The sequence below is a fragment of the Gymnoscopelus microlampas genome (genome assembly GCF_963454915.1).
Source record: "Gymnoscopelus microlampas genome assembly, chromosome: 12".
Classification (NCBI taxonomy): Eukaryota; Metazoa; Chordata; class Actinopteri; order Myctophiformes; family Myctophidae; genus Gymnoscopelus; species Gymnoscopelus microlampas.
The window spans coordinates 12090283-12117997 of NC_139949.1; the positions used below are offsets into that span (position 1 = coordinate 12090283).

Consider the following 27715-nt stretch of genomic DNA (forward strand, 5'->3'; position numbering starts at 1 on the left):
GAGTGCCTGTGTGTGTGCCTGCTGTGTCCCTGTGTGCGCTAACCATAGCCAGTGTCAGAGCCTAATCATGTCGAAACCGCTGTCAGACCATGACAAGAAGAAGCAGATTTCCGTGCGAGGCCTCGCCGGCGTTGAAAATGTTGCAGACCTGAAGCAAAACTTCAACAGGCACCTCCACTTTACGCTGGTCAAGGACAGAAATGTGGCAACGAAAAGGGATTACTACTTTGCTCTTGCCAACACAGTGCGTGACCACCTGGTTGGCAGGTGGATCAGAACGCAGCAGCACTACTATGAGAAAGATCCCAAAGTAAGTATTCTCCATCACGCCTGCATCATCTCCACTCTAACCCAAACGTTGCACAACTATACAGAAGCAAATTACTTGTGAAGTGAATGGGTGAATACGTATTTAAAATAGATTAATTGCTACAGTGTACATGTAGACTACCACGAGAAAGACTTTGAGGCAAGTATAATAACAGTACTAATATATTTATTTTTAAAAAGTGATCACTACGGAATGATTAAGGGGATTATTTTTTACTTGCAAGATGATTAACTGCTCATTTGATATCACTTTAATTCTGCAGTGCCTGTTACACTATTCATCCAAAACTCCTTTAATAAAAATGATAATCTCGCCCCTTATTCTATTAACAATAATCATTCTGTAAACTGTAGCCATATCTAATGGATGAGTCATCTCTATGATCCATGAGCACTGACCTTAAGACATTTAACCATGGATCTGTTGAATCAACAAATCAATTCTAACAACACTGGTTATGGTGACTTTTCCACTATACAGTACATAGCACTCCATCAGGGGTCATCAATATGTCCGTACACAGACATGTGTCCGTGACAAGACGTGGCATATTTTAGATTTAGTTTTTACACACCATTATAATGTTCTTATTTTGGTCATAAGACCCAATTACTGAATGTCAGTCTCCAGGTTTTCTTCAGAATATGCATGACACTGATTTACTATGTAAGGTACATTAGGAGTCCAGTGGTACAGTGGTTCTCAAACATTTTATTACTCTGAGAGTGTACAAATGGAACCAAATGGTTCCATGTGTACACTCTCAGAGTTCCAGACCTGTAATGGTCATTTAGGGCTAGCTTTCTATGCGTTTGTCTACTCATTTTGTATGTCCATGGCAAAAATAGATTTTTTACAAAAATGTCCACCACAAGCCAGCATGGCGATAACCCTCTTCTTTACCGTCCAACAAGAAACATATTTGTTTTCAGATTGTTTCAATGATTTCACAGTCATTCCGATCAGGCACGACAGTGTTGTGTTACTATATATATATATTATCATTTTTTACTTTGGTTTCTAAACAACCTTTTCTCTGCTTTAGCTGCATAGCACAACCAATCTATAAGTGGCTCAGACAGACTCGTCTAAGAACCAAGGCATGTCATGACATTTAAACTGCACTAGTGAGCGCCTGCCTATATTGTGTTGAAACTTGAACCCCAACGTGACCTTTATTTCCCCCCATCTTGTCAACATAAACACAATTAGTTTCCCAGTCTTTATCTTTTGTAACTGTCAGTTGAGCTGGTGCTGCCCTTCTCTTCTTATCTTAAATCCCTCTTGAATACCATCTATTAGCTAAACAATGCAAGCTACTACCTAGATAGATCTTTATAGCAGTGGATTCCAACCTTTATTTTCGTGTCAGAAAATGTCACACAGGTTCAGGAAACTGAAGGAGGCTTGGCTGTGACTCAATTCATCGAATACAATTTCCTAACATTGGATTCACATCACACCACATTACTTTAAGATACAAAAACAATCACTTGCAATACATCTCAAGGCAGACCTAAAATGTACTAAATGCACTTGTCAACTCAATTCAAGATGATCAGTGCCAAAGCATTAATCCATAGTGTTCTGTATGTGTCCAGTTCAGTACAAGGCACATATTAAATTCCTAGACTGTTCAACATATCAGGACACAGCCTCTCACTGACCATCTGACCTTCACACTTTATCATCTATTAAGGAGTTATGGACTGAAAGGTCATAAGTGATCCCCTCAAAGGTCAAACCAGAACCTTTGGAGAGGGGGGGATGTCCAGACTAAGAGTTACAGTTGGTACTGTATGTACCATCTAGGATGATCCTCGACTAAAGACATTCTTAGTAAACTAATAGTCATAGGTGTTTGACTAGTGGATTAGTTGATCTATTCAGCAAATCTGTAAAATGACCAGAGACCGGCCTTTTCAGGTTGGTGCGGTGCTCAACATTCTACTGTTGATTTCGCAATGGCTACAGGCTATTGAAATTCATAGATTGGGAGAATTCCATCGAGAGGTCACGAGATATGTGCCGATCATTTTTCAAGACATAATTAATTCAGCATCGAACAAAGCTTGAAAAAACAAGTCATTATTCCGCTATAAGGGGATAGTTCACCTACAGTTCTAACGTGCGTTAATCAAGGTTCATTGTTTTACTAATAGAACGATAGGATTTGGAGTATAGCTGTCAAGAGTAAAAGTTAATTATACTCATTGTCGTTATTTACCTACAATACCTTTCTGTCATTCAATACACAGGTTAGTTACACCGGAATGAGGCCAGTGAACAAAGTAGAGCATTACCTTATTCACCCACCTATATCTATACCACTTCCCATGTGGATGCCCACCTCTGTACTTTACAATGAATGCATGGGTATCACGCTCTGGCTGACCTTTTGAGCAACCTCCGGAGGAGGCTATTTTTTGCCTCCGTCAAAATGTTGCCGTTACGTAACACCCCAAAGCTATCTGCACCTACCCCCCCTTCCCTTCATGTGCCCCTTCAGTGTGTCTGTGTCAACCCCCCCGCTGTCATACAAGTGCACAAAGCTAAATGGCAAAGGCTAAAGCCCGTTTCAGGTGTCACAGTGCCGACCGTAAAGCTAGAGCATGATAACTCCCCGAAGCGTTTCCTCGACAGTTTTGCAGTTAACCTTGTCACGACATCCATTTTCTATAGTTTCACAAAGTTAAGAGTGTTTTCGTTTTCAGAAAAGTGTCCGCCATTGCCTAAATGTGTAATTCTCAAGCACGGGATTGGATTGCAGTGACCCACTGTGAATCTGCCTCTCATGATAACATAACAGAGTTTTATCCCCGTTAAACCCATCTTCAAAATGCAACCAAAAAAGAAAACGAAACAAAAAACAAAGATTTATAACAGTATGTACTCCACTCATATTATGATTTGCTCATCTCCATCTCTAGCGTGTGTACTACATCTCCCTTGAGTTCTACATGGGCCGCACCCTCCAGAACACCATGGTGAATCTGGGGCTGGAGAATGCCTGTGATGAGGCTACATACCAGGTGAGACATGCTGACTTGGCTAGCACAGTGTCTAGTACATCTTCATATCAAGGACCCCCACCCAAACTGATATGTATTTGGCTGCGGACCGCCATCTGAAAAGATTTTGTGCCATGGACCCGCATTAGAGAAGATTTGTTGTTAAAATCTAATCAGCATTATTGAAAAATGATCAAAATGTTTAAAAAATAGCTCATATATAGCTCACAACGCGTTGGAGTGTGACGCGTTGTAGGCTTATAGATCAGTTGTTTCTGAATATACAAAGTATGAAGTAGGGTTAAAGTGGTTAGACTGATTTTGATGCTATATTAACTCATTTTGCCGGGGACCCCCTGGAAACCCCTCAGGGACCCCTGGAGATCCCCAGAACCCCACTTTGAGAACTACTGGTCGAGCAGGTCCTTAGCCATTGTCCTTAGCTGCAGCCAATAACTGCAGCTCTGCCTCTGTTTACGTTACTATGGAAGCCGGAAGTTCTAAGCTAAAAATAAAACAATATGCAGGATAAAGTTAAGGCTGGATAATGTCATGTGCTCCTTCAGCCTGTCAGGGGTTTACTTTCCAGCCACACTAATGTACATTGAAAATATAAAATATAGTTATTCTATTCTATTCCTGTAAACCTACACTTAACTCATTGAGTGCCATTAACGTGTTTCACGTGTTTTTGAAAAAAATAGAAAACAACTTTTTTTTTAACCCAAGATATCATCATCTGAAGATTTGCAGCTCCATCCACTCCTTGTTTAACTTATAACTTAAAAAGGCTGTATCTCGCTTCCTAAGCACTTTTCTTTTACTTTGAAAAAATAGTTAACAAAAGGATTTATTTGTTTTGATGCAGTTGTAATTTGTGTTATTATCTGCTGCACTCGTAGTTGGGTCTGGACATGGAGGAGCTGCAGGACATGGAAGAAGATGCCGGTCTGGGTAATGGCGGTCTGGGCCGTCTCGCCGGTAAGCAGCTCCAGTTGCTGGAATTCATTCATGCATCTTAGATGAGCTATATAGCAGTGCTTCTCAGACCTTTTCACGTGACCCCACTTTTACAACCACCGCTGTGTTGCATTCCACTCAGTGGATTTCTTGCATCTCTGTTGTCCTTGCGGTGGTTTCAGTCATTATAAATGAGGTGAGCTCCTCTTAAAAGTCCACATTCATTTTTCATGTTCCCCTCTCCTCTGTTCGCCATGCAGCCTGCTTCCTCGACTCCATGGCTTCCCTGGGCCTGGCTGCCTATGGCTACGGTATCCGCTATGAGTTTGGCATCTTCAACCAGAAAATCCAGAATGGCTGGCAGGTTAGAAACTCTCTAAAAAAAAACATTTCATGTTTGTTTTATTTTATTTTATTTATTACGAAACCTCATGTTTTACCGATTATATTCTATCACACTGAGGAGGCTGATTTATTAAAATGTAAAACAGACACAGATTTCTATCTGTGAGCCTGGATTACACTGCTTAATGTTTGGGGTTTCCCCTCAATTAACTCCCGCTGGCCTTACCACATATCTATATCTTCACCCCGATTCCTCCTCCGAGAGATATCTCTATCTGATGTGCTGTTTTGTAACTCATTTCGACGCAGTGACCAAGTGAATTCCTCTGTTATGCTGGTTCATTGATAAGGTTGAGGAGGCTGACGATTGGCTGCGCTACGGCAACCCCTGGGAGAAGGCCCGCCCCGAGTACATGCGCCCAGTGCGGTTCTATGGCAGAACCGAGCACACCGCCGACGGTGTGCAATGGGTGGACACTCAGGTGACGACATGACTTAAGATATACGTACCTACGTGTACAGTACAGGTGCAACAGTTAATCAAACTAATCGACGATCACAAAAAAATGATTAATAATGTTAGAGAATAATTGAATGATAATCAATCCCTGCATTTTGCATGTCATTACAGACAACAAAAAAAAAGAAGCAAAATACAATAGTGAAAATTGCCGTTCTACAAGCTACACTACGTGATGTGACACGTTGTAAGCTTGTAGATCGGCTATTTGTTCGACGAAGTGTGAAATTAGGCTTAATTGATTTATTGACAAACAAAATGTTTAAACACGCTTCTCGATGAATCAAAAAAGTAATCGATAGAATAATCACTGAGAAAATATTTGAGTTTAAGTCCTGATATACAGCAAATAATATTCATTCTGTGGCTGTGTGTTTTGTACAATTCAGACAGCCACAGAATGAATATTAGGCTATTTATATCCTTACACCTCTCTATTTGAACCACATGAGCGAGACCTGGTGTCTCTATTTCGGGCATGTCATAAAAATAGACAAACAAGAACATTTTCTACAAGCACATTTAAATGGCAATTATAATCATGTTACAATGCTTTATAACCACCCTTATAATGCATTGTAATCACTGTTAAAATGCATTATACTGTCATTAAAAGTCACTATAAGTGGGTATTTGTTGCTTTAAAAGATTATAGAGACAATTGCTTTATAATGTGTTATGATTATTGTTATAAAGCATTATGAGCATTAATGAGTACTATAACTATAATTATACAGTGTTATAAGCAGATTATAATACATTATAAGTGTTTGAATAATGCATCATAGACATGGGATGCATAGCAAGTGTTACCAGATTGACAATGTTGAAGTATTGCCAAAATGCCAACTGCACTCAAGTTGTGTCTGTGCATGTGTTTGTTCTTGACAGACGGTCCTGGCCCTGCCATATGACACCCCCATCCCTGGCTACAAAAACAACTATGTCAACACCATGAGGCTGTGGTCAGCCAAGGCTCCATGCGACTTCAACCTTAAAGACTGTACGTTATCTGTCCGCAATGTCCAGCGGTGGACAAAGTAGTCAACCCCCGTATACTTGAGTCAAAAGTACAGTCAAATATTACTATATATCTTGGTCAAATATCTCTCAACTACAAGTGAAAGTTGCACAGTCAAAATTTGTAAGTTAAAATACTGCAGTAGACTACCTGCTTTTAAAAAATACTTAAGTATTCAAAAGTGCAAATTACAATTACATGTTATAGTGAAAATAGCAGATCTACATGCTAGATCTGCGTCCTAGAAATGAAGTGTGGTCAAAAGTACAGTTATTCGAAAAGTACTCAAGTACAGTACTCGAGTAAATATACTTTGTTACTGCTGTGCACCACTGGAAATGTCCTGGAGAGGAACTTATAATGACAGAATTATCCTAGTGTTACACTGATGCAAGTTCAGAATGCTCATTTTATCCATTAATTACCATTAGCTGTATATTCTTAGCTGAGAATTAGATGAATATTTATCGGAATTTTAATTACATTTCTAATTAGAAGAGAAAGAAATAATTTGAACCCAATTAGAATGAATGTCATTGGGCTAGTGAGTTTGCACATACAAGGGGTTTGGCTTGATTCACCATAAACCCAACCCAGCAAAATGACAAAAGTGGTACGGTCACAGAAATAAATACATAATGCTGTGCTACCATGGCAGAAGATTCCATCTATTCCTTTATATAATCGATATCTCTATGGGTGCAGTGTAATGAAAAGGTGTAGGAATAAGTAGTCTGGCCAGAAACTACGCTATCAACACTATAAGACTCTCCCTCAGACCCATGCAGCTCCAATAGAGACTAAGATTAATACATTTGACCTGAGAAATTGCGCTTGGAGTTTTAAATTATATATAGATTTCATTTTATTACTAAACTTTGAGTTATAGTCATAACTCATAACTGAGTTATAGTAATTTGTCAACTGTAGAGAGTGCTTCAATTCTGTTTCTTTTGCCTATTCAACAGTCAACGTTGGTGGCTATATTCAGGCTGTGTTGGACAGAAACCTGGCTGAGAACATCTCCCGTGTGCTGTACCCCAACGACAATGTAAGAGCCTGCTCTAATACCACCACCTGATCAATCTACTCAATCTATGACATGATCAACTGTCCACATGGTGCCGTTTTAGTGGAGAGTGGAGACACACTGTGTGTTAAATGTAGTTATGCATTTGACAAGTCATATTCTCCACAGTATATACTGTATCTCTTCATGCATTCATGAAACCCATACTCCCCTAAATCATATTTGCACTACGATACACCAACAGTAGTACTATAATAGCCTAAAGCCAGGCTTAATATGCCATGGTCAGCAATGAGGAATTCACTGTGTCAGCAAACAATAGACTGCACTCTAAAAAAATAAAAAAATATAAGGCACAGTACTGTGGCTATTTTTAGTGAGACTAGGTTACGGTGTAAGCTACCACAACTCTACTAGCCATAATATAATATGATTAAATTAATGTGGACACCTTAGTTGCTGATAAACTTCTATACGTTGGTGCCTAACTGGCATCCTTTTTCCTTACAACCCAAGGAACTGGATGTTTTATTTTAATTTTTTATTGTTGTCTGTTTTTGTTTAGATCTAAGGTCACCCTAGACAGAGCACGGAAGTGGGATTTGAAAGATAACCCAGTAAATTGAGCCTTAACCACTTTTAAACTGGCATCCCTATTTTGGGTATGTCATTATAGGAGAAAATGTCAATAATTGTCTTCCTTTTTTCTTCTTCTCGGAAATAGCAGTTGTACAAATTCATTTGAGCTTGACTGGCTATGTTCGTGTGATACCACGGTACGATATAGTATAAATCAGGCTTAATCACTTAAGTCATATTACAAAAATAGCGAAATTGGAGAGGATCTAATAAGCTCACAACACGTTGTGATGCAAGATCATGCGATGCATTGTAAGCTTGTAGATCTGCAATTTTTAAAGATTTTTTTCCTATAATGACATGCCCAAAACTGGGGTGCCAGATTGAAAGTGGTTAACTCAAGTGAATCCTAATACAATTCCTATTTTTAAAAAACCTGTACAAATGAGTGCAGCCTCTTACAGCTTTAATCGTAGATTGTAAATGAATCACTTCTTTTTGGCAAGTTACACGTTCGTGCTACGGCATATAAATCAGGCTTAAACTAAAAAAAACTGCCAACATAACATACAGTGGTGTAGTTTAGGACTAGCAGTTAGGTTCTGCACACAAACGCCTCAGGGGCTTCATACATAATATGTTTCTGTGCATGAATGTTGCACTTATGATCAAATTCAGGCAAAGTAGGATTCATGAAACAGTTATGACATAAATGAGAGCATTACATTGAAGTTCTCTTTTAGTAAACATCCAAAGTCTGGATGTGACAGACGAGCATTACTTTTTGATCTGGTCATGCGCTGCATATTAATATAAAATCAAATCATATTTTCATTCGGTACCTGGTGGCTCAGACCATAATACACTCCTTGTGAGCGTGAGAACCCCGGTTCAAATCTGACCACCATCTTGTCTAGCATGTCTCCTCTCTCTCTGGTACATAATCAAAACAATTATAATTTGACATGTTTACAAAATAAACTGTTTATGGCTGCATCAATAATATTGATTGTTATTATAATTTAGATACTGTAGCTGCCAAAACCACACAGTTTTACTAGCTTTGCACCATCTTTCATCTATTCAGTAAGGAAATATTACCAATACATATAGGAACAAATCACTAGAGCTGCCTGTTCAACTTCAATCTGACTCAGGACCTGTGTCACGTCATTTTCACTTTGTATCCTATCCATACTGTCTCCCTCCACAGTCAAAATAATGCAGAAATACTGGAAGAAAAAAAGAAAATAAAAAGAAACTCAATTGCTTTTTGATCAAGACACAGATGTGTCTTGATCTCCAAGGTTTCCTCTCACAATATGAGAAGCCAGCATCATATTTGACTTCTAGGGAATTAGAATCAACAGCGAATAAAACCGACTGAATCATTGTCGTTTGATGAAGATAAGGGCAGCTCCTGGCTCTGCCGTGGGGATTCAGTTAAAATGATCGTTTTACACGTTAGAAAAATAAGGCTTACATCGTGAAGCTCCCATACTTAATGCTCTTAATCTTGTTCACTATTTTATTTATATTCTTACAATTCATGAGCTGCCGTACAAAGAGTTACATAAACTGAACAGTTGTCAGTAGAATAAAGGTATATTCAAATAATTAACCTTTTTCTGCTTTCAGTCCATCGGGGGTTTCACTATTACTGCACACTGCACCAGCTGTCACCAATAAACCTCACAATCAGCACTCCCTCACTCACATGGGTGACACATTCTGATTCCATGACAGGCTTGCTGTGGTCGAGTGCCTGATCCTCAAATGTTTGAAGTGCCTCATCTTTGACACCACACAGGCAATGATGTCTGTTTATATCACATAGGGCAGTGGTTCTCAGACATTTCAAGGACCCCCCCAGTTTGATATGATTTTTTTTTCTGGGGCCCCAGTGTACATCTAAAATCCTCAGTGGTAATTTAACTCTGAGAGTATATAAATGGAACCAAAAATGAACCCGTAAGAGTCCATTTGGTTCCATTTATACACTCTCAGAAATACAGACCCATAACTCTACACTTTGAGAGCTGACACATAGGGAACGGGGAAAGGGAGTCTTTACTGGTCCACGGTGAAATACAGCTATTTTTCTGCAATTTCACTTGATCATTATGTCTCGCTCAGGGACATTTCGACACGTAGAATGGGCAAGCCGGGGGTCAATCCGGCGACCTTGTGATTCCCCAGTCAGCCACGGCCCCACGTTTACAACCCTACATCATAATATAGGATAAAGCATTACATAAAACACCTATTTCCATAGTGGCCCTTGGTGTAAAAGCATGTCTTGTGCATGTAGATCTATATGCATCTATATGCATATACTGTAAAAGCAATGTAGGAATGGGGGTAATAGTGTAGTCTTGCCTGCATGCAGAGCAGTTCAGTGATATATCTCGCATGTCCTGATCCACAGTTCTTTGAGGGCAAGGAGCTGCGTTTGAAGCAGGAGTACTTTGTGGTGTCTGCCACCCTTCAAGACATCATCCGCCGTTTTAAGGTCTCCAAGTTTGGCTCCAGGGACATCGTTCGCACAGACTTCACTAGACTCCCAGATAAGGTGAGGAAAAGTTCAGAAAGAAAGGGAAAAGATTGTGCTTGATAATTTATTTTTTTCATTCATTTGACAGGATGTCACATGTCACACAGTAAAACCCTGAACGTAGATTTAACTCGGAGAGTGCAAATGGAAATAAATGGACGCTTACGGGTCCATTTTGGTTCCGTTTGTACTCTATCAAAGATAGGATGATTCCCTTTTGTTTGCTGGTGCTCTCAAACAAGAGTTTACAAATTGCTTCACAGCAAGCTAATGAATGCGATGAATGTGTGGCACACACAGGTCGCCATTCAGCTGAATGACACTCATCCTGCCATGGCCATCCCCGAGCTGATGAGGGTGCTTGTAGATGAGGAGAAGCTGGGATGGGATCAGGTAAGCACGGAGAGCAGTAAGAGCTCAACTCAAGTGTTTTCACACTTTCTGTTGTGCCTGGGTTTTCGTGAATTAATGTCATTATTGCCGTCACTGAGCTATTTTGTTACTTCTTTTGGAGGAGTGTTTCATTGGCAAATGAACAGCAGAGGGCAACATAAATCACAAATATTTTGTGTGGCTTGCCTAGTAAAGTGATATTGCATGTTATTTTTGATTCTCCTACAATGTTTAGTTGTGTTGATCATGAAATCAGGACCCAATACATTAATTTACACAACATTCCTTTATTTAAGATGTTTTAACTGTTAAAGTTGCTACTTAAAATTTGAGCATCAACATCAAAAAAAGCTGTTCTGTTGTGATGATATACCCACATGTTAGATTTACATAGCTCCTGAAATACTGCAGTAATGTTTGGGATTAACTATTTATTTCCCCCTCCCGTTCCCCTCTTGCCTGTTGTCTCTGTGCAGGCCTGGGATATCTGCGTGCGTACTTGTGCCTACACCAACCACACAGTTCTCCCTGAGGCCCTTGAACGCTGGCCCATCGATCTGTTTGCCCACTTGCTGCCCCGTCACCTGGAAATTGTCTATGAGATTAACCGTCGCCATCTGGAGGTGAGTGGTGTACACTGCAATGCATTCTATCCACCTTGGATTCCTATCGCACATATAGACGCAAGAATCAATGCTAACAACTCAACAAAAGGCCCTAAAACTAACCTGGGGAGGGAAGGTGATTCATTTAAAATGTTTATGCATTCAGTGAATTCAGAGGGCGCCGGGTGTTGACAAATGGATGACAGGACCTACAATACCAGGTGTTGATGTTTTAGAAGGTGTGACAAGATGTATTATAAATAGATGAGGGAATATGAGAGTCATATAAACTCATCACTTTATTGCATCACATTTTGAAGTGCAAAGTGCAGTGGAGCAATTGCCTCCGTCATGCGATGAAAAAAATCCCAAACCATGCATTAGTTACATGTTAAGAACACAGGTCAGACCCACAGTGTCACAGGATTCCATCACACATAGCCATGGTGGGAAATAAGAAATGCACACATTGGGTATGCATTAGGTTGGGCACTGGTTAACTGTGTTAAGAAAATAATCGAGAGTTGCAGCCCTAAGCTTGACCAAAACAGTTATATAATTAAATGGATTACTTTTCCAATTAATCAAATAATGTGGAATTGTGGCACTCAGACAGTGGTAAATATTAAGGCTAAAAACAGACAAAGACATAAAACAGGGCTGAAGTGATTCAAAAACCAGGAAGGGCAACACTTTGTGCCATATCAAAATATTACATAAACACACACGCGCACACGTGCACGCGCGCGCACATACACACACACACACACACACACACACACACGCACACACACACGCACACACACACGCATTCATATACATGCTTTTCACTTTCTCCACCCAGAAAGTTGCTGCTCACTTCCCTGGAGATCATGACCGCCTGCGTCGTATGTCTCTGATTGAGGAGGGAGAACAGAAGAGGATCAACATGGCCTTCATGTGCATCGTGGGCGCCCACGCTGTCAACGGTGTGGCCAGGATCCACTCTGAAATCCTCGTAGACACCATGTACGTGCCCCGGCATACCCACATGTCACTCTAAATGCCCGATTGTCTCCGCCAGGCCGTCCGTACGCGCGTGTGTGTGTGTCTGTCCGTCCGTCCGTCTGTCTGTCTGTGAGCAGCTAATCTCCGGCACCGTTGGGCCGATCGCAGCGAAACTGTGCACGCACACTCCCCGGATACCAGAGCAGAACCTCTGCCCCACATTTTTCAGATCGGCCTGTTACAGTGCCACCGGGAGGTCGATTTGTGCGGGAAAAAAATATATATATTACTCCTATACAGTTGATTTCCAAATGTCACGCAAATCGATACACAGTATCTCTATAGTCATTAAACCAAAAAGGGTCTTTAAGATTTTTCATATTCCATCCTGCTTGGACAAGATTGGCTTCCAAAATTTGGAAGCCAATGAAAACAAAATGCCTCACATAATGAACACAGCGTGCGATTTCCGTGAAATTTTGCACGCACATTCCCACTTGGTCGAAGAAGAAATGCCACTTGAACATTTTCAAATCAGCCTCATGGTGGCGCTATAACAGGCCGATTTGTGTTTTTACCTCTAACTGCACCGATCTGCCTGAAACTTTGTATGCACACTCCCTAGAGGGCAAGGAAAAACCTTTGCCCTGCATTTTTCACATCTGCCTTTTATAGCGCCACCAGGAGGCCAACTTTTGAAAAACAAATGTTTTGATATCACTCCTTCAGATTTCATCCAAATTTCACACAAATCGATACACGTGATCTGTATAGTCATGTGATCAAGACAAATCTGTTTGTTTTTTTATATTCCATCCTAATTGGCATCTAAAGTTTGCAGGAGTTGCCCGTTTTGAACAAAATGCCTCAAATACCCTATAACAGAGTAATAAGTTCTCATGTGGTAACATGAGAACTGAATGTGATGGTGTTTGTTTCTTTACCCTGCTTGCAGTTTCAAAGATTTCTATGAGATGGAGCCAAGTAAGTTCCAGAACAAGACCAATGGCATCACTCCCCGTCGCTTCCTGTTGATGTGCAACCCCGGTCTGGCTGAAGTCATTGCCGAGGTGGGTTCTGACTGTCATATCGTCACTGTCTGTTGGAACCCTTGTCTGTCCAAAACCGTTCCTTTTTTATTATCAATTATTTCCCCCTTTTTTAAATAGTGAAAATAGCAGATCTACGAGCTCACACGCTTGTAGATCTGCTATTTGCACTACTTTTGTGTGACACTCTTGTCGATGAAGAAGTAAGGAATTCATTTACTAACATACATTATCATCATACATTTGACAGTTGTTAATTGATTGTGGAAACTGGAATGGTGATATTACGGTTCAGCACAATGTTAGAAATCTAGAGCACTGCAGCTTACTGTAGTGCTCGGTACTGTAGTGCTTGGTACCTGTAGTACTACAGCGTACTACAGGTCAGTGGTGGAAAGTAACTAAGTACATTTACTTAAGTACTGTACTTGAGTACAATTTTGAGGTATTTGTACTTTACTTGAGTATTTCCAATTTCCAATACTTTTACTTCTACTCCACTACATCTCAGAGGCAAATATTGTACTTTTACTCCACTACATTTACTTGAAAACTTTAGCTACTAGTTACTTTTCAGATATAAATTATGATATTATGAAACATACATTAACCACTTTAGCCCTATTTTATACAGAGGCTATTTGAAAATAGCCGATCTATAAGCTCACAACGCGTCGCTTTGCGACGCGTTGTGAGCTTGTAGATCTGCTATTTTCAAATATTTAGTACTCTTACTGTTGGTACTTTAAGTACATTTTGATGCCAATACTTTAGTACTTTTACTCAAGTATTTTTTTTATTTGGGATTTTTACTTGTAACAGAGTATTTTTATATTGCAGTATTGGTACTTTTACTTAAGTAAAGAATTTGAATACTTTTTCCACCACTGCTACAGGTACCAAGATACCAACCTGAATGCAACACATTATAAATTCCTGTTTTGTGACTTTGTGTTTGATAGAGAATCGGAGAGGGATTCATTCGTGATCTCGACCAGCTGAAGGGTCTGTTGGAGTATGTTGATGACGAAGCATTCATTCGTGACGTTGCCAAAGTCAAGCAGGTGAAGTGAACATCTTGTCAGTGAACAAAACAAAACACACACACCTCGATACGCGGCACTGAGGGTTGTAACCTACTCCGTCTTTTACTAATGTAGGAAAACAAGCTGAAGTGGGCTGTCCATCTGGAAGAGCACTACAAGGTCAAGATCAACCCCAACTCCATGTACGACATCCAGGTGAAGAGAATCCATGAATACAAGAGACAGCTGCTCAACTGCCTGCATATTATCACCTATTTCAACCGTGAGTTGGGTTGACACCATTTTACCTGGACATTTAATTAACTCATTCAATGCCAATGACGTCTTTTGACGGCCATTTTCAGTTGGTTAATTGTGCCAATGACGTCTTTTGACGTCTCCTAAATTTCTTTTTTTTTTTTTCAAAATATTTTTTTTTTTTTTTTTTTTTATCTCAAAGGAACTAGGAGAAAACGATTTTCGAAAACTTAATGCTCCATCCACTTCAATGTTAAAAAAGAAACGGAGAAAAAAATCTCATTTTTCCTACCATTGTAAACCCTGTATTTCTGAGTGTGCCATGCCACTTTCAAACATCAAAAACAAATGTCAACGAGGTCACAATGACCTCGTTGAAATTTGTGAAACCACACCTGAAGTGACTCAGTGATTAGCAACCATCAGGGGATCAATCACACTGAAGACAAACACTCTGTGACCAATTGAAAAGGTAAAATAATAGCCTTTTTCATGGCACAGGGATCAACAAGCTTGAAAAAGCCTGGCACTGAATGAGTTAAGATTGAAATATTGCGAAGGTTAAGGACATTCAAGGACATTAACCCTTACAGGTCAGTAACTCTGAAGAGTTATGGCAGTCCATGGGGCAATGCATACTAAACTGGTCCTTGAAATTAAAAAGCTATACAACGCTCGAACACTTCCCCAGTGAGGCTTCGGAGCATTGCAGAGGTGCAGGCAGTTCTACATCATCAACAGGAAGTTAATACTGCTATGCCTGCAGATTCACACTGAAAAGGTTGTGGTGAGGTCGTCTGGCTAGCATACAAACCCCATTATACAAACAATGAGGTCAGGAGCTCTTACTTCTGGTTTCTTCATTTCAGTTCGCCTACTGCAGGGGTCTTCAACAGGGGGTCCGGGACCCCTGGGGGGTCCTCAGAGTCACTACAGGGGGTCTGCCAAATATTTGTGTGATATGATTTTTTTTTTACATTAACCACTTGAACCCTAGCATCCCTATTCTGAGGAGAACTTTAGCCAAAAATAGCAGATCTACAAGCTCACACCGCCTCGCGCTGCGAGGCGGTGTGAGCTTGTAGATCGGCTATTTTTGGAAAATAGTTATAGGTGTAGAGGGAAAAAAGAGCAGCAAAAGTTCATCTGAGACACAATTGTATACAATATAGAGTAGGGGGTCCCTGCTTCATCGCGCTCTCAGCTAGGGGGTCCTTGGCCTACTGCATACTCTTGCACGCAACTGCAAACTCTATTTGGTTTCTACAGGAGCTATCGGTAATTTGCCTGGGGACCCCCTGGAACCCCCTCAAGGACCCCTTGGGGTCCCCGGACCCCACTTTGAGAACCGAAATACTAGACAATATTTCACCGTGGTTTGACTTGACCGTCATCCTCATAGAGACATCTACAACGCATCGTTAATAAGTACAAGATCTAGTTTAGGAAAGCTTGCTCCATGCCATGAAGAAACACTCACAGGGGGAACCATTTTGGAAACATTTTTTCCTCCCATCTCACTCTCTCTCAGGTATCAAGAAGGAGCCAAATAAGCAATGGACTCCCAGAACCGTTATGATCGGAGGCAAGGTACGTTGATTCTCGCCTATCTACTTACCACTAGTTGTACTAGTTGCACTGTAGCTGTAGTTCTATGATCTCTGCGTGGCTTTGCCCACTATGGTTAACCACTCGTCTTCATCATGGTCAGTGGTTAACCCATAGAGCCCTTTAGAGAGCGAAGCTCGTGAGAGAGAGAGAGAACATGCCATAACATCCCATCCTCCCACACCCTCAATTCATCCTTAAACCGTTAAGACCTGAGGCGATTCTTAAAGCAAATCTAAATCCTAACAGTTTTTTGAAAAATATCTAACAAAAAAGGTTTCAAGATTTTTCAAAAATAGCAGATCTACAAGCTCATATCTGAGCTTGTATATCTGCTATTTTTGAATAGCCACAGAAATCTAAAGTGACACACAGATGCGTTCCCGGTCTTAATGGGTCAAACCGTTAAAACCGGGAAAGCATCTGTGCCATTTTAGATGTTTGCGTTGGCTATTCAAAAATAGCAGATACACAAGCTGTTGTAGATCTGCTATTTTTGAGAAAATCATGAACATTTGTGCAAATCTTTGAATATATATATTTTTTTTTTTCAAAGCTAACATTTTTAACTCAAATTTGCTTCTGGGGGTCCCTGGAACAAAATATTTTGAGATGGGGTCCGCGGCTAAATACATGAAATACATACAATACATTACCCCCATCATTTTGAGGGTCCTTGACATGAAAAAGTTTGAGCGCCACTGATATAGAAACACAAGTTCTTTTTCAGAAAACTGTTAGGATATTAGAAGACATTTTGTAGAATCGGCCTCGGGTCTTAAACGGGTCTTAAACGGGACTGTACCCTGTGCCTGTCCGCCTCCAGGCTGCCCCTGGGTACCACACTGCCAAGATGATCATCCGTCTGATCACAGCCATCGGCGACGTGGTGAACAACGACGCCGTGATTGGAGACCGTCTCAAAGTCATCTTCCTGGAGAACTACAGAGTCACATTGGCCGAGAAAGGTACGTAAGCATCTCCTCTCGCTCTCACTCGGAATAACCATTACTCCCACTCCCACCCACCTCCTTCGCCGTATCTACAATTACATTTGGTCCATTTAGCCGACGCCGCACGATACTCCTGATAGAGATTGCAATTCATAATGGAGTGTCTATTCACATGCTCATCATCACATGCATATCGCCCCAACACATATTTAATGATACAGTCTCACACACTACAATCATAATTACAGCCGTCATGAGTCATTCTACTGGCCCTCCCCTTGCATTTCTGTTAACCCTGAGGCTCACGCTGTAGCTTTCAAAACTAATGACCTCAATGTGACAATTTGTTGTGCAGGCCAAAACACTCAACCCACACACACACACACACACACACATACACACACATGCACGCACAACATAGCTATACCCAGTGGTGATGTACTTTTTCCCTTTCCGAAAAAATGCAGTACAATATTATATATTTCATATGTTTTTGAAATGTAGTGGAGTGAAAGTACTCAAAAAATACACATACTCAAGTAAAGTACAGATACTCAAAAACCTTTTACTTAAGTACAGCACGCAAGTAAATGTACTTGTCCACCACTGGCTGCACCAGCTGGCATTCATTCCAGTTAACGCTATAACGCCTTCCTCTGCTCTGCAGCCATCCCCGCGGCTGATCTGTCTGAACAGATCTCCACGGCGGGCACAGAGGCGTCCGGCACCGGCAACATGAAGTTCATGCTGAACGGCGCCTTGACCATCGGCACCATGGACGGCGCCAACGTGGAGATGGCCGAGGAAGCCGGCATGGACAACATCTTCATCTTCGGCATGAGGGTGGAGGACGTCGACGCGATGGACAGGGAAGGCGGGTAAGGAACGTGGGGTGACCGTGGGTCAACGCCAGTGATTCAGGGGACAAAAGGTTAAAGAGCCCGACCGCTCCCAGAGGCCTATGGGTCCGTTGATCCCAATTGTGTAGAGTCCAAGACCACAGATTACCCATGTTTTGAACGACATTTTGTCAAAAAGTGCAAGTTACTCTGATCAATTTGAAAAACTTGATTTGATTAATGTTTCAAAATGAGAACATTTAACAAAATAGAAATAAACACTAATTACTTTTACATCATAGATAAAAAAAAATCTTTTTTAAAAACTTTAGAAAATGTTGGCCTGTAATGACATACCCAAAATAGAGATGGCAGGTTGAAAGTGGTTAAAAATCAAGACACATCGGCTGCAATAATTGCCAACACCGATGTCGTCAAAAAGGTCAAATGATGGTCGAAATATCCACCAAACCAATATATCGGTCTGGCTCTACAAAACGGTCTGCAGTTCTTATGTATATCAACATGCTATTGAACAACAGCACAACTCCCTGGTCAAATGAAAAAGGTTTATCTAAATCAAGGAGTTCTTATTTTATACATATTTATTCATGTATAAACATCTGTGTGTGTGTGTGTGTGTGTGTGTGTGTGTGTGTGTGTGTGTGTGTGCGTGCGTGCGTGCGTGCGTGCGTGCGTGTGTCCGTGCGTGCGTGCGTGTGTTCCTTAACCACTCAAAGCACAAAGACACTTTGGTAGAGCTTAGGGTTGTGTAGTTATTTTGTCATGATGTACTGTAACTAGTCCAGTTGGCGAGATATCTTGCTCTGGTGCTCACATTGATTAGAAATTGATATTCCAAAAATAGTCCCCTTATGGACGTCCAGTCCAGCTCTTCATCCTACAAATAGCTAAATCAACAAGTTGACATTTTTCTGAAAAATGCTGTACTGGGTTTTCTGATGTTATAATGTCAGAATCTGCTTTGTTTGTGTTCGTTTATGTGCTAGAACAGTGACTTTGAGAGCTGTTTCACTGTGCAATGTAAGTCAACGAGGAGACTATTTTTGGAATGTCAATTTGTAATTAACGGTGCAATGGAGCAAGAAATCTCACAAATTGTACTACCGGTAGTTACATCATGACAAAGTAACTACACAACCCAAACCAAAGTGTAATTGCGCTATAAGGCCTACAGTATATTATACTGTACTTGGTTGTACAACAAATAGTGAAAATCACCGATCTACAAGCTCACAATGCATAGCATTGTGTCATGTTGTGAGCCTGTAGATCTTTTTTTGCAATCCCCTGAAAGATCACATGCCCATAATGACCAAATAGGGACACCGGGTTGAAAGTGGTCAGACTCAGTATACATTTAAAATGTAGCTGACATTTAGATTTGCAAACACACTTCGCATGTGTTTGTAAACGAGGGGTGCGCGGCCGTTGAGCTGAAACTCTGCAGCCTGCTTTTGTTTGGGTTCCTGAGCTCTTAAATGTTGCGTGCCCTTCATATTGTAAATTGCATGATCGGGAGCTAAACCTCTTGTGATGATCTGTAGCAGCCACTCTAAGTGCACTTTGAAGAGGGAAAATGAGAGACCTTTTATCCAAGAGCCTCTTTGAATACATTAGATTACCTATAATGGATGTCTGAAGGATATAATATCCCAGGCCACACACCACGGGTCAAATTCACATCATTTGAATAACTACAGAACTTTCTTAGATAAAGACCTAGTACCATGAATAATATTCTATGGCGAATTATTGTATTCAGGAGCCCGGTAAGAGTGGAAGCTATACCATCTTCATCTCAGGACCCAACGTGTACCCTTATAGAACCTTTCTTCATCTGATCAAGTACAGGACTTATTAAGACGCTTACCTAGAAGACCTATGCACTACCATTACAGGTTTAGGATTAAATAATACTGCCGGTAACTTCTTCTCATCTCTCTCCTACTATATGCTCTGCCTGTCTAAGAATTCCAATGATCTGTCTGAGGAAAGAAAATAATTTGGAATAATTTTGTCTTCCAAAAAAAATCTCATTCCATCCTAATTGTCTTAAGGCGAGAGCCGGCGGGCGGACCTCTGACATCACCCTCATGTCACCATGACTCAGCCATAACCATAAGGAGTTCCCAATGCAGCTACACCCAAATATGGAGTGTGTTGTCTAACCTCAATGTGTCGTAATGGCCTCAGCAAACAAATCAGCCAGCTCCAGATATGGGCACAAAAGGGGGCATGCCCATATATGGGCATATACTACTGACATCAGGGATCTCCATAAATGGGCATAAAAGGGACAAGGACTGAGAGATACAGAGATCTCCATATTTGGGCATATCAGTGGGATTGGCGGTGTGATGTAGGTGTGAGGGCCGCGACCCGAACCTCTAGTAGGTTATTGATTGATTGATTGAGCAGTTTAATGAAAAATGTATTCAAAAGGATAAATACACAAGAAAGCCCTTCCCTTTGGAAAAGGTAGGGAGCAAAAATACATTACAAATACACAACAGGGACAAAAAAAACAAAAACAGAAAAACTGAACAAAAAATAATTTTACTTTTTAAAGATCAGTACTTGGTTTAAAATCTTGGTCGTATTATTGGCCAAGCATCTTAAAAAAACAAAACAAAACAAATATATATATATATATATATATATATATATATATATATATATATATATATATATATATATATATATATATATATATATATATGCAAGAACAAACGATTCTATTCTCTCACTGGAAAGTTAACATGCTGTAATATAAGCCTTCATTCTGGCATTAATTGAAATCTTCTTGAAATCTTCTTTGAAATGACCAAACCTGCCAACAGATTATGTCACTGGTAGGCAGGTTTCTGAACGGTCCACCATTCTCCTCTGAGACATGGTGCCATCTTATAATGAGCATAATTACTGAGGACCAATTATGAAGATGGGCTGAAGTGCCTTGCTCGAGGGTATCTTGACCATCGTTTGGAAAAGATTTCTCCACTTTCCCCGCCTGGGGAACTTTCATTTCAGAGACACCATGCACTCACATTTACAGCACTCACTTTTTAATAGTGGAAAGTACTGCTTCATGTATGAGCTTTAAAAAAAGAAATGGTGATCTGTAAAACAACTTCAACTGTCACATCACAGGTTTTACAGGGGTAAAAGAAGTGGGTGAAATTCTTTGTCATACAAGCTCCCATCATTTTTCAGCAGTTTTCAAGAAGGGGGAAAAGAATAGAGATAGAAAGAAAACAAGGAAAACAGGTCAGCTACCGTATGTCAAATATTCCTAATTTGAGTAAAATATATACATAAGCTGCAAGGTTAAAGGAAATGGCAACGTAATGAGAAAATTAAAATGGTTACATATACACTCTGTATACAGAAGGTGCATGCACTCACTGCCAAGTCAAAAGCCATGTCAAGTCCATGAAAAAGCCGGAAGAGCAGTTTAAGTAACAGTGGACTGGAGGTAGACATGATGAATGATGGAGCAGGGAGCGACTCAACTGTCCCCCCCCCCTCTTTTTTAATAACTCATTCAATCTGGGAACGCATCTCTGTCATTTTAGATTTCTTTGGCTGCTAAAAAATAGCAGATATACAAGCTCATAGCGCGGCACCAAGTGCTATGAGCTTGTAGATCTGCTATTTTTGAAAATATATATATATATTTTTAAGCAAACATTTGTAACTCAAATCTTTGCTTCTGGGGTCCATGGAACAAAATATTTTACAAATGTTTAGAATATAAATATATGTTCAAAGATTTTTCACGATTTTCAAGATTTAAAAAAAATGCAGATCTACAAGCTCATAGCGCGGCACTCGGTGCCGCGCTATGAGCTTGTAGATCTGCTATTTTTTAATAGCCAAAGAAATCTAAAAATGACAGAGATGCATTCCCGGATTGAATGGGATAAACAAAGCTTTGATTTTACAGACATGGACCTTTCCAAAGGTCAGGCATGAAGCAGTTCTTTCCGCTATTTAAAAAAATGACTGTGTGACTGTTATTCTTTAACCACATGACGAACAACGAGAGTGCTTTCCAGTCATAGAGTACAGAAGTCCTGACGTCACTCGTTCATCCCCTGGGTCGTAAAGTCATTTCTCGATGGAGAATAACATTGGGTCATCTTAGAATCGTCTCATATAAGAATTGTGGTCCAAAAATAAACAAACTGTCTCGCCGATATTGTCAGGGAGGAGGTTCTGTGTCGCTTATGATAGTCAGTCGCTCATATTTGATACAGTCCGTTTCTGGCGAAAATGTAACTAATTCGGCGGAAGTAACATTAGCGTTTTCTCACTGTCAGTTGATGCTTCATATCCATAAGAGTCAAGCCGCCGGTATCATTTGTTTATTTTTGGAACACAGTTCTTATTTGACGCAATATTGAACACGTATATGGGAATTCAGAACGGGGGGAAATAAACGTGACCCAGGTAGGATGAGTAAATTACATCAGATTTTCTTTAATCACTACCGCTGGTTAGACCACACTACTAGCACTTGTAGAGTGACAACAATCCAATATTAAATAAATTACCTATAATGCTATCAGCATATCAAAAATGTTCAAGGCACTGAATGCATTAAGCAAGGCCAATTTATACTTGGACGTATGACACTGTCAAAAATGACGAATCTACAATTAGGCACGCATGAATTAGGCATTAGGGGCGAAGCACCCCTAAAGGTCTGACCCTAAAAATGCCCCTGATATTCACATGAACAAAAACGCAGGCTCCTTTTTATTCTATGCCAGACAGTGTGTGTGTGTGTGTGTGTGTGTGTGTGTGTGTGTGTGTGTGTGTGTGTGTGTGTGTGTGTGTGTGTGTGTGTGTGTGTGTGGGTGGGTGGGTGGGCGGGCGGGCGGGCGGGCGGGCGGGCGGGCGGGCGGGCGTGCGTGCGTGCGTGCGTGCGTGCGTGCGTGCGTGCGTGCGTGCGTGCGTGTGTGTACGTGTTTTGGAGGTTGTGCTGGGAGTGTTTTGAGGCCACCAGTGGTGGAAAAAGTACTGAACTTTTTAAAAGTAAAAGTATCAATACTGCAGTGTAAAAATACTCTGTTACAAGTAAAAGTCTGGAATTCTAAATTTACTTGAGTAAAGGTACAAAAGTATTGGTATCAAAATGTACTTAAAGTACAGTACCAAAAGTAAAGAGTACTCATTGTGCAGAATGTCCCAGTTCGGGACATTTAAAAAAAGAAAACATCTGAAAATAGCTCGTCGCATTGTGAGCTTGTAGATCGGCTATTTTCAAATGGCCAAAATGTATATGGGGCTGAAGTGGTCATGTATGTTTTGTAAAAAGTACTAAAAGTACAATATTTGCCTCTGAGATGTAGTGGAGTAGAAGTAAAAGTACTGAACATTGGAATTACTCCAGTAAAGTAAAAAATACCTCAAAATAGTTCTAAAAAGAAAAAAAGTAACTAAGTACATTTACTCAAGTACTGTACTTAAATACAGTACTTGAGTAAATGTACTTACAGTAGTTACTTTACACCACTGGAGACCACAAACAATCTTGCTTAGGGCCACCAAAGTCCTAGGGTCCTGAGTAAGGGTGCAGTGATATATTTTCTTTGTTGTTGTCTATTTTTGTCTTGCATAGATACTGCGCTCAGTCGTACTACGACCGCATCCCTGAGCTGAAACAGGCTATGGATCAGATATCTGGTGGCTTCTTCAGCCCCAAGGAGCCCCAGTTGTTTAAGGAAATTGTGGACTTGCTGATGCATCACGACAGGTAAGCACTGATCTAACATTAAAGCCCAGCTTATCAACAACATGGTCAACAAAATTGACATTTTCAACCATTAATATGACATTGTTCTAGTATGTGTAAATTGAATAAACACAACATAATGGTCTTATTGTCTTGGTCAGTGCAGTGTGACGTGACTTCACTCACTGTACACTCCTATGATGACGCAGTGTTGATTTTGACAGCAAATTTTGATGTGGTTTTAGTCATAGTCTTTTGAATCAAATTCCATTTAGTTTTAGTCATATTTTAGTCATCTGAAATGTTTTAGTTTTTGTCTAGTTTTAGTCGACTAAATATCATAAGATTATAGTCGACTAAATCCACAGTTGATTTAGTCGACTAAAATGTATTTTGGCGGTGCCTTGATGGCGTCGTAATGGCTGATTTTACACTTGGTTGCATGCTGAAAATAGCCGATCTACAAGCTCACTGCGACGCGTTGTGAGCTTGTAGATCTGCTATTTTCAGAGCGCAACACCCGAGCGCAACCAAACATAAAATGACTTTTAGTTCTACTGGATCTCTTCTCCACTAGTCCCTCACTAACATTTTAGTTTGGTTTTTATTTGTTGACGAAATTGTCAGTATATTTAGTCTTAGTTTTAGTCATCGTAGCTTGTTTTTATTTCGTTTTTATTTCATTTTCGTAAGTGAAAAAAGGTAGTTGACGAACATTTTTAGTTTTAGTCGACGAAATCAGCACTGCTAGTATGACGGCTGGGACTGTTGTAGAAAGAAGCATTGTGTGCACCACAGTGTAATTGAATTATTTTAACAATATTAAATATGTTACTTTCAGATTCAAGGTGTTTGCTGATTATGAAGACTACATTAAATGCCAGGAGAAAGTCAATGAGCTGTACAAGGTAAGTACAAAGTACTTACACAAGAGATTACTGCCTAAGTGACCCAATACTTGTTTGCACAATACACAATAGCTCTTTGCTCAGATCATAATAATCATCATGATCAGAATAATGTGGACTGGATGATAGGCTGCTGATATGTCTTTTATGATTCAATTCAGTTCAGTTTGATTCAATACGGCATCACCTTGTTAATGACGGTTGCTATAGGAAATTGTCTCAATCTGCTCAGGACAAGCACCGGAAAGGAGATTTGTTACACATTATGTAAATTAATGAATCAATAAATGAATGAGCCAATGAATCAATTAAATGTTTTATATCTCATCAGCTTGTGATCTACGCCATATGAGATTATTAGTTTCATTTCATAAATCACATAATTCGATACTGTACATTGCTCTAATAAATACATACTAATGAGTGTCTGCTACTGTGTAGATATCATCTCCAGAATGACATTAAAATGGAGCACTTAATCCTTTTGGCTTATTAAGTTGCATACATTACATACAGTATACGAGCGATTCCCAACTTAAGCCCCCAAATAATTGGCAAAACACAAATATTGTATTGACAATATAACATTAATATAAACAAAATAAAGTTTAAAAAAATGTCACGTCTTATAATATAATATAAGCATGTTTAATAAAATAAAAATGCTCTGAAAAGGCCCACTCAACTGACCTCTTAACACGGTTAAGTGGTCAGATGGGTGGGCTTTGAATATTTGTACCCTTATAATACCCACCACCAGTGGTGGAAAAAGTACTCACATTGATTACTTAAGTACTGCAATGTAGAAATACTCTGTTACAAATAAAAGTCCGGAATTCAAAATTGACTTGAGTAAAAGTACAAAAGTATTGGTATCAAAATGTACTTAAAGTATCAAAAGTAAAAGTACTCATTACGCAGAATGTCCAATTTGAAGTTTTCAAATGTATATAGATATCTTTTGAAAATAGTAGATCTACAAGCTCACAATGCGTCCCATCGCGACGCATTGTGAGCTTGTAGATCGGCTATTTTCAAATGGCCGAAAAGTGTATAAGGCTGAAGTGGTTAATGTGTGTTTTGTACTAATAATCAAAATCTTCAAAGTAACTAGTAACTAAAGTTTGCAAGTAAATGTAGTGGAGTAAAAGTACAATATTTGCCTCTGAGATGTAATGGAGTAGAAGTAAAAGTATTGGAAATTGGAAATACACAAGTAAAGTACAAATACCTCAAAATTGTACTTAAGTACAGTACTTAAGTAAATGTACTAATACACCACTGCCCACCACTAGAATACTTACAGTATGTATATTTTGAGAATACAGAAGTGGCCATGACGCTGTGAGAGACACCAAGTGCACGACTTTGAGCCTTCAACTCAATCTTCAACAAACAAAACTAAACTAAACCTTGGAAAAGAAACTGCTGAGGAATGATTGGATGAATCGATCAGTAAACCATTCTCCTTCTCCCATCAGAACCCCAAGGAATGGACCAAGAAGTGTATTTACAACATCGCCGGCAGCGGCAAGTTCTCCAGTGACCGCACGATCGCCCAGTACGCCACAGAGATCTGGGGAATGGTCCCCACCATGGAGTCGCTTCCTGCCCCCGACGACAAACCCCTTTAAACCACAAACCAAAAACAAACACCCAACCCAACCCAGTCACTCCCACACCACGGACGCTGTTAGAATACGCAGACGAGAGCTATCGTAGACATCTGACTTGTTATTTCGGACTTTCTGAACTAGTGCTGTTCTTTGGCTCCATTCCACAAGAATGTATTGTATTTCAGCTCGGCCTGATTCCATTCACTTGCATTCTCAAATTTAGCATAATGCCACTGGTCAAAAAGTCAACAAGTGCGGCAAGTTTGCTAGCCAGTTTTATGTCTCTCAACTTCAGATATACAGTCAAATACATCTTTGAAAAAAAATGCAAAACATCACAATTATTTTGTATCTACAGCACCTACTGTGTGGTGATGAGTAGATGCACATTGTCAATGATATTGTGGGGTTTAGCCTAGGACATGAAACCGCAGCATGACGGGATGATGTGGGTATGATGGCTCCATAGTCAATGCTGTGTAATGTTGGTCCGTCGATGGCATATCCGTTGCCTCCAGACTAACATGTACCTTTTGTGGCCTAGCATCAAATCCTGCCAGGGTCTTTGTCCTGTGCCTTATTTAAAACAAAACAAGATTCTATGACAATCTACTTTAGTCACATATCAACATTCTGCTTTAGAATATTTCTGTGCAGTCATAATAAACCAATAAATTCGATACAAAACAAAGTTTGTACAATTTATTTCCATCATCATACTGTATACTGTATGTACCATAAACTTGCACACATTTTAGCACCTTTATGTCCTGCTGGGTTTGTAGCTATAACAACAGACATGTATTTTTTCAAGCCTGACAGATGTATGAGTCATATTATCTGACCTTTTAAGGACGTTGGTATAAGCAATCATGCGTCTACATTTTTAACCACTTTCAATCTGGCGTCTTTGTTCTGGGCATGTTTCAAACTTTTTCAAAAATGTTCGAAGCTTTGGTGAAACTAATTGCAGATCTACAAGCTCACAACGCGTCAAATTGTTGCTATTTTTCAAGTGATTAAGAGGTTAATTAATTCACCTTTATTTATAATGAACGTAACCGTCAGAATTGTATTTAAATAAAATTAAGTTCAGCTTTAAAGTGCAGGATTCGGACCCAAAACGGCATGTACAGTACACTGTACATCATGCACACTGGTGAACCACCACATGTAGTAAAATACACCATTCAAACAAAGCAGTTTTATTTGCCATTTTAAGAAACACAAAAAGGTGCAAGTAATTAACCATACTTAAATAAGTATGGTTAATTAAAAAAGAATAAAAATAAGTGAAATGTCCAAATTGAAGTCAAATTGTTTGCTATTATTCTATGTGATATTATTTCAATAATACTG

The 27715-nt window shown here is 39.9% G+C and overlaps 1 protein-coding gene across 1 annotated transcript; it reads left to right on the top strand.

The window, feature by feature from the left end:
- On the top strand, positions 1-27047 carry pygma (phosphorylase, glycogen, muscle A). The gene is made up of 20 exons (XM_084073420.1): positions 1-310; positions 3262-3363; positions 4245-4323; positions 4563-4666; positions 4998-5129; positions 6059-6170; positions 7157-7239; positions 10226-10369; positions 10652-10744; positions 11221-11367; positions 12194-12357; positions 13292-13406; positions 14348-14449; positions 14546-14693; positions 16200-16258; positions 17103-17244; positions 17897-18107; positions 23719-23853; positions 24674-24740; positions 26222-27047. Exons 1-20 carry the CDS (start codon positions 68-70, stop codon positions 26372-26374), a joined length of 2535 nt encoding a protein of 844 aa, XP_083929546.1. The 5' UTR covers positions 1-67; the 3' UTR covers positions 26375-27047.
- Positions 27048-27715: the final 668 nt, after the last annotated feature.

Bases quoted from the DNA above. Each gene is read 5' to 3' on its own strand.
- pygma (XM_084073420.1), top strand. From the start codon at position 68: ATGTCGAAACCGCTGTCAGACCATGACAAGAAGAAGCAGATTTCCGTG. The intron at 18,108-23,718 runs GTAAGGAACGTG...TGTCTTGCATAG, and splicing joins GCGATGGACAGGGAAGGCGG to ATACTGCGCTCAGTCGTACT. The intron at 24,741-26,221 runs GTAAGTACAAAG...TTCTCCCATCAG, and splicing joins AAGTCAATGAGCTGTACAAG to AACCCCAAGGAATGGACCAA.